Genomic DNA, 14965 nt, shown 5'->3' on the forward strand with positions numbered 1-14965 from the left:
ATTTTCAGGACGCGGTTTTGCGCAACGGCAGAGATTGCGTCGGGGTCGTTGCAAATAGGGGTGTCAACGGCATCGGAGCTATATTGTGGAACGTCAATGCCACGGAAACTAACTCCGTCCCAACCCCTTGGTCTCTCTAACGTCTCTATCCCTCGGTGTAGCGACCAGAACCATCCCTTCTATCCACTCCTCCTCGGATGGCAGCCGTGAAACCAGATTCTCGTTGACTACAGAAGCATCTTACGGTCATTCGATTACCGTATCTTCGTGATATTATCATGCACGATAAATTGTCACGGCTAATCAACAGGAATCAACTTTCCTGAGAATATAATATCTAAATGTTGGTTTTTTTTTTGTAAACTCACGTCGAATTTCCAAATTGCTTGCAAAAGAAATTTAGGAAGGTAAGTAAGACACTGCAACTTAAACAATAATTTCAGAGCTATTAATTTCCGGTGCATACCTTTCGTTTCCAATTAGATAATTTTGTTCGTCGCTCGAAACGTCACGTCACAATACAGTCGTCTGAGTGTCGATCTGACTGTCGAGCCATGATGATTGATAAAGATGATACGTGATTAGCGACCCTTTTTAGACCTTGTCACGTCGCGGAGGATCGTGATTAACCCTCGCGGGTCTCGCGAATGAGAACGACATTGCGATTCGCGAGCACGTCAACGGTAAAATTCGACGCGCCGTCTTGTCAAGGGTTAGTAAGTTCGAAAGTTCTCGATAGCCGATAACCGATAACCGATAACCAGCTGTCAAAACGAACCACTTGTCCTGACACCTGTGTCGCTCCTGGTTATTCAAAGCCGACGGCGCACCATCAAAAACGATGACGGCGCCTTTGTCCGCCCGGGTCCAGTGACAAAGCGAGCGCGCAGCCGACGACAACTATTATTTTCCCTAACTGGACTCGTTAGATTTCCCATTGTGCCGCCGTGCGGTCGCGGTAGGCGTGGTCATTGATCTTGCTGTTCAGGACTGGCGTACTGTCGTTTAACTCGCGGCAATGGTAGCGTGTCGGGACGCTAGCTAACCGAAAGCGTTGTTGCAACGCGTTAAACATCGTAAAACTGAGACTTCTTTCTTAAGGGGAGGGACCAATGTCAAAGCATCGGAATGCAGCTATAATTATAACAAAATTAATGAATCGTTACGCAATTAATTGTTGGTCATGGATTTCAAGTTGAAACGTTAAGCTTATATTATTGTTAAATTGTCTGTAAAAATTTTGATTGATTATTTATGTAATTTTAACGCGTAATATTAGACTTTTGCGTAAAAGCGTGTCGACTCGGAAAAGGCCAGCGTTTTTAAATAAATAACCGGCGTACCGCCGCTAATCCAAAAAGCGTTACAGGGCGTGCTGATTTTCCCAAGCACGTCGCGGAAGGTACGTCCCCGAAAGTAACCAGGGGATAAAACGATTATATGAGAAATCTCGCTTACCCCGCGCTGGCGGGGGAGGAGGGTGTTCAAAGGGTGCGATTTCGAGCCGCGAGGATGACGGGAGGGGAAGAGGTGGAGGGGGATCGAAGGTCTTAACGAAGGGTTAGGACTACCGTTCTGCGCTCTCCGACTCGAGTCCTTATTAATAAGGTCGGATTAGCATAACTGCTCGGATCCGTCGACTGAACTTCGCATAATTAAGCCGCGAGATCTCGATTACCATCTTGACCGGGCGAGAGCATCCAAAGCGTATCGGGAGACCGCGTGATTCGGGGAGATAAGCCGCCAACCCTTTCCATCCCCTTCTCTTTCTTCCTCTTCATTTTTAGTTTTGAACATGGAATTCGGCAAGGTTATAGATGGGAACTGATAGCGATGAAAGTTCGTGCTGTGTTTCGTAATACCCGAGAGCTCATTCTTCCCCTCGAGGAAATCTTCACCGAATAATATTACTCGGCTACTTCTTATCTTTGAAATTTTTATCAGTGTGCTTTCGCTCGCACGAGAAATGCTCGTATATACTAGTAGAAAATACCAAATCCGGTTACAGTGATTGATAACTCATAAATTTGACGATACGATGGTGTGTGGGATATCAATTAAAAATATCTCTGTCAAACGCGCGATACTTGAAAAATACGCTCTGATGGGAGATTAAACGGATGTTATGAAAATATTTCCCGTGTAACGCGCCGAGAGAGATGTAACACATCGAAAAATACTCAATGTTGTCGGCTCTTCAAATATTTGTGCAGCGTAATTTTTTGACATTTTGTATCACTTTTGAATAAAGGAAATCAAACATCTCTGCAGACCTCAATGAATATTTTCAAGCCACGGGAGAGTACAATTATTTTCAAATCTCTAAAATTTGATAATCTTGTCGAGCGAAAAATCAAAACTGATATTTGTGTCAACGAAAGTATTATGAGAAAAATTAATTTATGAGTTGCTTATGATTATCTTCCTGTCGGAAGATTCCTGTAGGAAGATTCGTGTTCTTGCTAACGTTGTCGATAAAGCGTTGCACGATAAAGCTACCTTGCAGACAAAGCTGCCGACGATGTTGCCTTAATATAGACGGGCTTATCATTCGGAAGGAACTAATGTAAATTTGTTTGTCACGATCCTGCGGCGTAAACCGTTCAATAAACACCGTGAAACGATGGGAAGTCTAGCCCCCGAGAGAGCAGATCGTATAAATTCTTATGCTTACACACCGATTCGTATTCATAAATATATTAGATTACAATGCCGCATTGTTTATCACGCGGCGTCGTTTCAAGTGGTTGTTTAACCCTTTTAACGCGTGGCTATCACAAGGCAGATAACGCCCTGACAGTGAATGCTGTCACTGTCACGTGCGTCACGACGAAGAAAGGGATGTTTGCGCTCCGCGGGGCAAAAACTGGAGGCCACGTCACGATGGTATAACAGCTTATCGGCCCGGTGCGGTACATTAAGCACGGCCGTTACCGACGCCACCGCAAAACGGGGATCGTTCTGATGGCGATGGGCGAGGGGCGGCGGCGGAGGGAGGGAAGGGTGTCGAGAGATTATCTTGTCGTATTCAATATTCCTATGGAACGTTCGGGATGATAAATCGTCCTCGCCGATAGAAAAGATGCGTCGAAGCCACATTTCGGAAGCGTCATCCCCGCTCCGCCACGGTTCGCTTCGTGGCTTATACAGGGTGTCCGCCGAAGTGCGCGAGAATAATAGTACTATCGGGGTCGACGCGAAATGAAGGTATCGATATTTCTTCAGCGATAGAAATACGACTCCTACGACTCCTCGACTGATGCGTCTTTAAAGAAAAGGTGGCATTTGGAGGCTGTTGCTTTTCATGAAGATACACTTCGACGATCCGAATTAAATTTTTGTCAGGACAAAGGCGTCTCTCTTCGCCACCACTGTCGTGTATAACCGTCGCGGAATTTTTATCTCCGAGCTTTCTCTCACGCCGCTCCTGATGGCGGAGACCTGGCGCTACCACGAAACGACGAGCCGCGGAAATCATGCGGGTGCGAATGCGTCCGCCAAGAAATCCCGCGGGTATCAGTATAATAAAACCATTAGAGTGATCCTCGTGCGTGCATTCAAACCGTATAAATATCCGGCAGAATCCCTCGCGCCGTTTCCAACTTCTGTGTAATGTTAAACTTGCGATAAATCCGAAGTGCCCCGGGAACGGGCGTAACTTTTGCCCGTCGCCGCCAAAGCGAGCCGCGTTCCGACGTGCGGCCGCCGTCGACAATAATTCCTCGGCCGCCATACGTGAAGTGTGCGGAACCCCTATGGCGCTGTCGCTCGTATTACGCGCGATATACTTTTTTTTCCCCCTCCCGTACGCTGCCGCACTTTCAAGGTTCCATTATTTTATGTGCATTCGTCGCGAAAACAATAATTCCGCTGACCTGACTTTCTCGAATAACGGCTCGCTCGTTCGGCAGAGATTCGTTCCACGTTGATCATCGTCGGTTTTTCGCGGCGGCGTATATATCGAGAACAGTAACACGAGAAAGAAAATCTTTACGAGTATCATTTAGAAAATTCGCGATGTTAAAGCACTCGCGAGAAAATCTCGCGTATAACATAGGAATCGTTTGTCTCAAAGAGCATTTTATTTCAGGAATATCAAAAACGGGAATGCCGTTCTACCGTATATCTTTCTCTTTGTATAGAAATAGCTTTGATTTAATTATCGAAAAAAATAAAAAATGTTAATAAACGCAAATTCCCTTTGCCCGCTGCCTCTTTATATTAACCTGCTTCTTGGTCTATATCTTTCACCTTCTAAAAATATCTTTTTATAATAAAAGGTCCTTTCCAGCAAGTAATTTAGACTCGAATAAATGAGCTACTAAACTCGTAGTCGCTCGTAATCGCGTTATTTGTTTTTGAAGAAACTTAAGAATCTTCTCGGCGATCGAGATGTGGCCATACGAAATTTTATCTTATGTCGCATTCTCCCCTTTCTCTCGCTGTACATCTTGCATTTACTTGGCCCCTATCGAGACTAACAAAAGGGCAGGTCATCAAGATCCTAAGCAAAGGCTGACCAAGCAGCGCGGCCTGCTGGGTTGCCACGTGTAAACGTGTACATAATTATCGGGGAGTATACCAGGACGATGTGATGTCAGCAATGGTCATTTGCCGCTATCGGCTGGCTCGCAGACCATCTCCTAGTTATTCTATCCCCGCCTGTCCCTCCTGTCCTGTGTGCTCCGCAATGTATTTTGTCTCGTGCGGGACAGAGACCGACCGATTAATCGAAGTAACCGCGTCGACTATACGACTAATTAATATCGTCACTGAGTTCACTCGAAATTTCTAGATTAAGTTTAATAAAAATATTTTCCGAATGTGCATGTCATCATTCTCGGAACTCTGGCGCTTTACCGAGACAAAGTTTTTTTTCCGCAACGAACTTTAATTTTGGGGAATCTCAAGAAGACTTGCTCGAATTTAAGACAATCTTCTCTCCCTTAATTGAAGTACTTCTAATGTTACCTTGGGCCATTCTTTCCGGAATCAACAAGTCGAATCCGGGCGTTGTAATACCGTCGCTTTCCATCCCTCCCGTCTCGGTAAGACCGTGGATGCACATAAATTCCTCCCTTCGTCCTTCGTGCTTTTACGGACTCTTCTCCCGAGCAGCGATATATCACGGTGCACGGCAGCGGCCTGACGTTCCCTGTCACCGGTTTAACCGAGCACCACTCGAATTAAGTGTTCTCGTTCGCGTACGACCACGTCCGGACTGGCCGCTGTCGAAACACATAGACAGCAAAGAATAACCAACACCCTGCTGTCTATCTTCCCCTCCCTCTTTCCGCCATAATCTTCGCCTTTTACGTCGATCGCTTACCGCTAACTTATTCGGAACTCGGAATTTTGCGGAATAATTCGATGAAGACTAAGATCGATGGCACAATAAAGGTAACTCACTATCGATCAAACATTTTCTTTCAATATTAGATAGAATTATTAATCCGCAGTAGAGATATCAATTGAAATTTGTGATATTAGAAGTCACAATTTCGCTTAACGAGACTCGTAAAAATATAAATATTTATATTTTATATCCGTCTTCTTTCATTCTGTTATCATTAATTAGATATAATATTACTTTTTACCCTCCAAATGTTGCCCGCTGGGATTTTAAATTTACAATTGTGCACGCATATAAGCAATTGATTGTAAATAATTTCGTAGAATAATTTTGCAAATTTCCGATTAGGCGTCTAAGACGAGGAGGAAGATTGTTCGAGAAACGTGAGACTCTCTGGCCATGGCGTAAACCGTCTTCTACGTTATTTACGTTAGCCGTTAACGGCTACGATTCCTGGAGCGGTCCTAACTCACGCGCAACGACCAAGAATATGTCCCGAGTGTCCGGACCTTCGTCTTACTGCGGACAGGCCGCAACTCGGATGAGTTACTTGCGACCGAGCCTCAACTGGAATGGAGAACCTGAGTTAATCTCGCGCGCCGCATCCGGCCGGCCGGCCGGCCGCCTTCGCCGAAATTTAAACAAAGCGCGGAATTTATCCCCGCAATGCCAAACAATTCCAGGAATGTTCCCTCTCTCTCTCTCTCTCTCTCTCTCTCTCTCTCTCTCTCTCTCTCTCTCTCTCTCTCTCTCTGCGGGAATAAATTTAATAATGATTTAATTAGCATTCCTACGCGCAGTTATTCGCTTTCAGTATAGTGGCTACCTGCGAATTCAAATGATTTCAGCATCCGTCCGAAGGTTAAGAACGGAAGAGGAGAGCAGCGTGCGGATGAAGAATCGTCGGTGGCAAACAACGCGAGCGATACGCCCGCGTTGTTCCCGGCATTGCGGCGAAACGGGACCGCGCGCGGCGTTATCTTGCCGCGAAACATTAATAATAAAAGTTTTCGTTTATTGTCTCGCGAACGGCAAACCGGCCGCCGTTAGGGGTGGAGGGACACACAAGCTCTGGCGACGCTGCACAACTACGCGGTTGCGCCACGTTTTGTCTTCGTCATGAATGCCCCCTTATCTTCGAGCGAGTCCATCATCGCGGGACGGTTTTGTCCCCGGGCGTGTTCCGCCGTAGGAACCTGTCTGCGGAATTGTAAGGAGACAGGAAGCGCAGCGTCTGGACGTCCACCAGTCGGAAAATATTTCGAAACGTCGATCAGCGAAACGAGGGTCGTGAGCAGCCGGGCACAAACGACACGGGAGTCTGGTTGTTAAACTAATGCGTCGATACATCCTCTCTCCGCTTCCTCCTCACCGAGGGATTTTGTCCCTCCCCCGATTGCCCTCCTAAGTTGCGCGGCAAATCGTGTCGTATATTTTCAAACGTTACGCTCTCTCTTTTTTTTTTTTTCCCCCCCAGAAACATTTTACCGTGGCCAAAACTAAATTTACCGATTTTCTCCTCCTCTCCACGCCGCGTCCTCTCCTCTCCGCGAATAGAATCTTATTTTTTTCCGTCCTCTAGCTTCCTCTAATTAACGTCACCGATCGGTTCCTCCATCCGTTGTGCGACCGGTCGTAATAGGCATACCGGCAGGTGTACCGGCATACATCGAGCGTGTGCAAATGAGAGACGAGATTAGTTACCGTCGGTTTAGCTCGATGCGGAAACGGCACGAGACTGATCACAGGCTACGTTTCTCAGCTGACCGCAGTTTCCCGCCGACCGTGCTTATTGCGTCCGGTAAAGGGACGCGATGTAAATCAGTCTAGCGGCCAGCCGCCTGTACTGGCCGCACATTAAGTTGTCTCGAGGCGCTTCTCGCTCCGAGAGGGGGTGGGGGGGATGATCCGAGTGCCAAGCCTCCGACCAAAATCGCATGCCACAGAAGCTACGCGCGATTTCCGTCACCGGTTAACAAACGCTCGCTAATAGTCCCGAGTTAATATCGTATGCGACGCGATCCATTTATTTCGCGATTGTTGACGCCTAAGAGGGCGAATCCACTCGCGTCGTCTGTCGTTAGACGAGCACCGACGAGCACGTATGTGGCAGGCGGAAGCCGAATCGATCGCTAAGTTGGCGCTGGCTGCCGGGGACACTTACAAATTAGCCAATCAAGTTCTAATCCCTCTACGATTTACCCCAATCAGCCCGCATCTCGCCGCAAATACTTTAATCCGTCCATTAATCCTGCAAGATAAAAGTTTCCGGAGTTAGTTACGGCCCCTTTGTCGTCGCCACGGTCAGCCGTATCGTATTCGAGAGGATCGGATCGAATGGCGAACGACAACAATACTCGCACTCGATTCCCGTTATTGGTGAAATAAGTGATCATTATGAGTAGTTCTCGCGTATCGTAAAGAGAGATAAAGAAGCGAGACTTGTGGATTACAGTCAGACTCTTTTAATTTCAAATATTAAGAAAAGGAAATGCTGAAATATCTTTTCATCTACGTGTTATATTCAAAGATTTATAATTAATCTTTCCTTCAATCTTGAGACAAAACCTTCCTTCAAAACAGGAGTCGTTTCAAATCAATTCTCAAGAAATGCTCACTTATTTAATTCCATTTCTGAAACATCTTTCATGTTTCAGCAAATGTGTACCCTTTCTCGGAGCGCTTTAATTACCGATTTCGAATCACAAAGTAACGTTAAAGTGAGTGGAGAATCAGAATCTTTCCGTGCAATTAAATCGAAAACGTCTCCTTTATGCTAGATTGGACAGATCTCATACTGCGCGACGCGGTTTTTCCATCGAGAACGTTTTCGCGTCGGGGCGTCGGTATCTCTTCGGGGTGGTCATCCAGTTTATTTACGCGTCCGCTTTGCGGATCGAAAAACCCAAAAAGGAGTAAAGCGGCTCCGTGAGAGCGGATGGACCGGAGCGGCGCGAGCGGAGGTGCGAGCGTCGCTGGAATTTATACTCCACGTCGTCGTGGCCGTCCCCGGGCAATTTTTTTTCAACCTCAACCTCGAGCAAAACCCCGCAGTCCTCCAACCCCTGCCCATCCTGGCCTTCGTCCCGTCTCGCTCGCGCTACCGACGGCTATATACAGAACGCTGGACAAACAACAATAAATACATTTTCCCAGGCCGGGTGGCAAACCCGGTGAGGGGTGGAACTTCCATGCGAGCACGTACGGGCATAGCTTAGCGTAATCTGACTGCACACCACCCCATTTCAGCCACCGACCCTCCGCGCCGGGACGCACGCAACCCCCGTCGCCCCCTTCGTCCCCTAATCCCCCTTTTCGCCCGCCGTCCTCGCCGTACCGCTGTCAGGAGACTGCAAACGCCCATGCCGTAGAGACAGAAACCCCCAGCGAGGGGGTGGGAACAAGAGAGATGGGGAACAGGGGAAAAAAAAAGATAAATACAAGAGCCGACAACGCAGCGGGGAGTTAGGTGGCATCACCACCTGACGAAAGAATTCCGCGACCTGACCAGAATTTCATTAGCCGCGGTCTGGCGAGAGAGCGCGGCGAATGGGAAAGAGAGTGGCGAGGGGGCAAAGGCGGAAAATGGGGGAGAGAATGGAGACGCGTCGGGCGCGTTTATCGGCGCGAAAGAGCTTGTTAAACGGCCCGTTTCACGGTACTGCCTTTTCTTCTCGACGGTTGGGGGAGGGGTGTCAGGGGGGGGGAGCTGAAACGGGAGAACGGAGATTTCGTGCGCGATGACGGCTTAAGGGAAGCGCGTCGTTACGGCAAGAACGAAAACAATTTTCGTTCAAGTGGTATTACATTGTTTCAACCGGTATTCACCGTTCGAAATAAATGCCAAGTATAATGTAATAGTACGATTTGCGTAAACGGCGAACGAAAAATTCGGAGCGATAAAGTAAACAGTAAATTAGTAAGATAAATTACATGAATTTTTCAAGTCAGTTTTTCAAATCGTAAGTTGTACCTCTTTTACGCAAAATATAAGAAATGTAAAATTGATTTAATTTAATTAAATAATAATTAAGAAAATTAGTATCTTTATCAGAGATTGTTTTACAGAAATGTAAAAAAATAAAAAAAATAAATAAAATAAAACATAATAATTGTTTCAGACGAGATAAATATCGTATTCTATTGTACGGAAGACAAGATATTTCGTGCATTATTTCGTCGTGTCGCATGTAGGAGAAAATTTAAATACCACAAGTCGTCTTCCCTTTTTGAAACGGAAGTTTAAGTACGCCGTTCTCAACGTATCCGGAATATCACGGCGGTTCCAGCCGTTCGGAATGCTAATGCGTGATTACGGCGGCCACGGTCGTAATACGCGAACTTTTTGTGCGGCTCACGTGTGACCCGGGGGCGCTTAAAACATCCCTTAAATTACCCCCATTAGCAAGGGTTGAACGCCGGGTAAACGAGGATTTCACTGGCGCTGTTACGCGAGATTTATTCCGTGGGAAATATTCCTTTCGGACGTTAAATTACGTCGTTATACCGGGGGCTCTTACTCCTCGCGCCCAACGAGTCGATCCAAGTATAAACTTAAGCCGATTTCGCAACGTATTGTATCGCTATCGCGCGTTTTCGCCAACGTATTAAATGTGAAGTAACGAGCCGACGGCAGCGGCAGCGGAAGTTATCGCGGCGCAATGAAAGCGACGATTTCGAGTGGGCGACGATAACTGAAAACTCCTTCTCTCTCGCTAAAGTAGTTACAGACACACAGACACACGCGCGTGGAAATGCTCTTTGATAATCGTCTGAAAAAATACGACAGTAGTCCTCCACGCAAAAAAACTGAATCAAATATATTCAAACAGAAAACAATGACGAGAATACAAAAGACATTCAGAAGTTATCGAATTTTTAACAAATAATCCGAGATTTATCCTTGCATAAATTTATAAAGCGAGGCAAATGCAAATATTATATCTCTACGATTATTATTACTTTGAAATAAATTTATATAAGGATTAAGGAAGTAAAGTAAAACTGTGTATACTAATTCAGTTACAAGTGCCAGTTACATGCTTAATTATTTTAATTTTGATACGCTCGCCGTCAGACTTTATCCGCGACGGTTCCTCCCGTCCAGAGAAGAATTTCTGCTGATGGCACCCCGTTTTTCGCACGTGACTAACGGCACGCGGCTCGAATCTTATCTCCCTAATTTCTCGAGAGCGACCATTCACCGTCGGCAACGCGCACCGTCGGCACCCGGGACCGAGAGACGCTCTCGCGGGCGATTTACGGAATTTAAACAGCCCCCCGGGATAAGGCGGCGGCGGCGGCGGCTTGGCGTTGCGTGGCAGGTCGGATTAGCAAGTTGCCCCCGCATCGGGATAATTCCCCTCGTCCTCTGCCCTGCCCCCGTCTCTCGCCACCCGACTCCCGGCACGGCCACCCCCGCCGTCAGCCTCCGGGGTAGGTTACGTCCTTCCTGCGGGATAAAACAAAACAGCCAGCGGAGTATATTAATGCTCTGGCTTAATGCGGCCCGCCTAATTAATGGACCGACTCTCCGGACGCCCGCGCCCGGCCGCTCGCTCGTTCTAAAAGTAAGAGATAACGCCGTTGCAGAAGCATTATTAAAGACAAAAGCGCGACCGCGCCTCCCCCCCTCCCCCCCCCCTCCCTCCCTCGTGCCCCTTCGGACGAGTGGAAATTTTGGTAAGCGCTTCCTGACGTAAGGGATTTTCCCCACCCCCGCGGAAGGTCGAGAGGGGAGAAGAAAATAAGAGGACAGATGCGAGCGGCGGTGATGTGTCCATTATAACTAAACCGCGTTATTTCAAGAGAAATTGATAAAATTAAGAGAAAATAACACCTAGAGTATTCCATAACTATTCCTATTCACTTCAACATTTTTTTCCAATAAAAAATTGGAATCTTGGAGATTTTTCTTTAATGAGAATATCGAATATATGTCGATGGTATCTCTCAATTGCAGAGCGAATTGGAATTGAGCGAAAAGGAGGGGGGAGGGGTATCGGTGAATAAAGTTTCCGAGACATCAAGACGCCGTACTTTTTTTTCTTTTCTTTAAGAGATCCGGGGGGGGTGGCACGCTGGGAGTGTCGTGGATGCTACAGGGGCGGAGCCTTGAGAGAGAGTTGCATCGGGACTGCTCGACTGCGTCGATAAGCAGATCGCCCCCGCCTTACTACTACGTCCTCTTGATTTTGCAGACATGTCCCTTACGATATTCCAAAAGATTTTTATTAAAATTCTCAGTTTACTTTGTCGGTCGTTAAGTGAGCCTGTGCTCGCGTCACGAGACAAATCGTCTAGATTCGAATCGAAACAAATGGTTACAAAGCTATAGTTTTTTAAATAACATTCTTCTTACCAGTCGTAATATCCTCTCGATCGATTTGAGGGGTCTGGCAATTCCCATGACGCTTTCGCAATACCATCGCGATGATAATGACCACCGAGAGCGTAACGGCGGGCAACGGTTTGGTCAAGGAGGATATGTACACTGACTCGTGGACAGGTTAGCGGTTCTCGAACGTGTAACGGCTAATCGAATTATCGATGCTTTGAGGATCAGCATCCGTGGATGATTCGATCACGTAGCTGATGAACAGTTCCGACGGTCAGCGATGCGAGCCGCTTTCCGAAGGGAGAGCGACCTCTCTCGTTATGGACCCTCCATGGTAACGTTTGAGCGAACTGTGTTTCCGACGTGCTCCGCTGGCTTCTCGACGACAGTAACCTCCGCCGTGTAATTAGTCGTAAAAAGCCGGCGCTTGAAAAGCCGACGATTGACCGCGCGAATTTCGCGCGAGGGCGGTTGTTTTCACAGGCGTGAAACCCCCCTTCCCCCCCCCTGTTTCGTCGCGTTCCGCGATTTCCAGCGATTTGTACGATTCGTAAAGAGACGGAAGAAACGACGTCGAATCGTCGATCAAAGTTAACCAAGTCGATTATGAGATCAGCCGAAACGAGCGAATAAAAGAACGGAAGAACGTTCTTCCCCGAGCCCGAGGGAGAAACCACACCCACCGCACCGATGAAAATCGCGGTTAAATACAAAGTGGAAATTGAGCGCCAACCTGGCTTGGCGGTCGAAGGTTTTCGAGGTCGTCGGCGGAATCCAGGTCGGCGTCCGCAGGAATTTCTGTGGTGAAATTCCAATGCACGTAACTCCAAATATTTCTGTAGTATCGTAGTTCGTACGAGAGAGGGGGGGGGGGAGGGGGAGAGGGGTGGATTTCGAGTTTCAAAGGAAACACTCTCGCCACTTCCGTTCGCGAAGCGGCGACGTTTCGTCGCACGAGGGTAAAACGCGCGACCGCCAAACAGACATGCAGCCGTTATGGAAATTGCGTTGATAACTTCGAAATTCGCAGACGTAAACGCGAAGGTAAAGCACACGCGCGTCCTCATGCACATTTATGAGTATAAAAAAAAGAAAAAAGGAACGAAAAAAAAACGGAAAAAAAAAGAACCCCCGAACTATTTTCCGTCTGATCTAATTACATCGACGGGGTCCGCGAAAGAGCAACATAAATTTAACATATCGCGCCAATCGATACCGCCTAGCGATTATTATGTGGGAAAGTTTATATGCGGGCGGATTTAATAGTTTGCATAATTTACCCCGCTAGTTAGTTATTCCATTAATCATTACCCCGGGTAGGTGTGTGCACGCCCGCGAATAACAATCGTACTATTATTTATAACGTATTCAATTTATCGGTAACCCGCGGGCGGAGGTAAAGCGTGTAATCGATTCAACTCGATTAATTAACTCGCCCCCCACGTATGCGATTGTAGCCGAGGTGCCTCGATGTGCACGGAGGCGTCTCTCGTTACCGTGGACGAAAACTTCCCGGCGCGCGTTGCCTCCGTTGCCGAGCGCGCGTTTGCCCGCGTCGCGCAAAAAACGCCCTCACACGCATCCAATGTATGCGGGTCCCGTCCGCTTATCCGCCGACACAAAGGCGTTTAATTAGAAGCGCATCGGAAAACCGGGGCATCATCCGGCATCTGGTTTTTGTCCCCGGCAATTTTCGCGTTCCGCCAAGGCGATACGGATTTTTCATCCCCGTCGCCGTTAATAATTAACGGATCAAAGGCATCGTATTAATATTTGCCCCGAAGTCCCCGACCGCACGGAAGATATTAACCCGCGTAATATTGTGTCCATGCTAAGGGGAAGAGGAGGGAAGGACATATTGAAACCGCACAAACTTCGCTCATAGCATCCGCTCGGCTATGAGCTCGTAAATATACCGGGTGGCTGAGATCGAAGGTATAGCACGCTCGGTGGACATTGCCCGAGGAAAAAGGCCAATCTGTCAATATACGCGACGTAAACCACATCAAGAACAGTCTTGCTATTTATTTAACATGACATTTACAGCCAGTTGACAGCCAGAAAAACTACACATCTTTATAGCCAAAAAAAGACCGATGAATAAATGATATTTAAAAAAAAAATTACATACTACCTTTCCGACGAAAGGTTTAAGCTATTCTTTTTCTGTCCGTACGGTCCGTACAAGCGTTATGCTATTCTTATACTTAAAAGGGCATCGTGGCTCTTCTGGAGGGATACCTAATGTTTATCCAGAGCACGGGCAGTGGTCGGCTACCCGAGTCGTTGGGTTGTTTCGAAGCCGGCGGTGCTTAAACGCGCAATAACTGGAGGAAGAGAGAGGCGTGGGAGGGTCAAACTAATTCGATTCTAAACTCTGACCACATCGCGAGAAAGAGACCATGGGACGAGACGCTCCCGATGCGGGAGGGATCCGCGGGGGATGAGAGAGGCTAACACGCCCGAACGGGCCGAACGGGGTGGACACAGATGGCACTAACCGCGCCGTTAAATTCTCAAGCCGTAACTCTAATTACTCATAGACAAGCCGACATTCTAGTGCCAGATGCCGGTGAAACTTGTTAAAAGCACGCGAACGCGATTACTCATTCGATCCTGAACACCGGCGACTGCAGCCGGAAAGTCGATTCAACGATACTTTCCGAAAAGCCGCGGCTGCGGCTTTCGGATCGAAATAACAATATCAATAAAAAAAAGCTTTTACACTAGATAAATGATATTAAGTTCATTTTTATCAAACACGCGTTTAATGAAATAAATGTAGCATATAGAAAAAAATCAGAATAATAAATATTGCGCTTTTAATGTACTTTGAATAAAATTGCCATATATGTCCGGCGTAAATTTTTATGAGGCATGGTAAATGTTCGACGCATGATTTCTACGGTGGCGATTAAGCCAACATTTCTCTGCCGTGTTGCAGGCGATAAAATGACTATGGATGGGAGCAAGAGCGAACCGGGCAAGAATGGGGCCACTCAACAGGAATGCGCGGGTTGCGGAAAGGCGATTACGGAGAGGTAAGTGCTCCGTTTCGTCGCGTGACGTAACGCTACCTGTATGTTTTATACCTCACCCTGAAAGAACGCTTCTCGTAACGACGGTTCGTTTAACGGTCGATCTTAACGTCTGTCTATCTCTGAAAGTTGTCGGCCGCACGAATTGGGTTAATTTTTCTTAACGAAATTGCGGTAAACCCATGTCGGCTGAAATTCGCCACTTTAAAATGAAAAAAAAAAAGGAAAGATATCTCA

The 14965-nt window shown here is 47.2% G+C and overlaps 1 protein-coding gene across 2 annotated transcripts in view; it reads left to right on the forward strand.

Moving 5' to 3' along the window:
- Positions 1 to 14965, forward strand: part of LOC105434365 (LIM domain only protein 3) — a 75864-nt gene that overhangs the window by 27594 nt on the left and 33305 nt on the right. For both annotated transcript variants that reach the window (XM_089071508.1, XM_089071512.1), the window contains exon 2: positions 14635 to 14731. In XM_089071508.1, coding sequence (XP_088927634.1) covers positions 14643 to 14731 — 89 coding nt within the window. In that variant the 5' untranslated portion in view covers positions 14635 to 14642. The remainder of the gene's footprint in view (positions 1 to 14634; positions 14732 to 14965) is intronic.

This window comes from Pogonomyrmex barbatus, unplaced genomic scaffold (assembly GCF_055798465.1).
Source record: "Pogonomyrmex barbatus isolate J1 unplaced genomic scaffold, ASM5579846v1 scaffold1, whole genome shotgun sequence".
Taxonomy (NCBI): Eukaryota; Metazoa; Arthropoda; class Insecta; order Hymenoptera; family Formicidae; genus Pogonomyrmex; species Pogonomyrmex barbatus.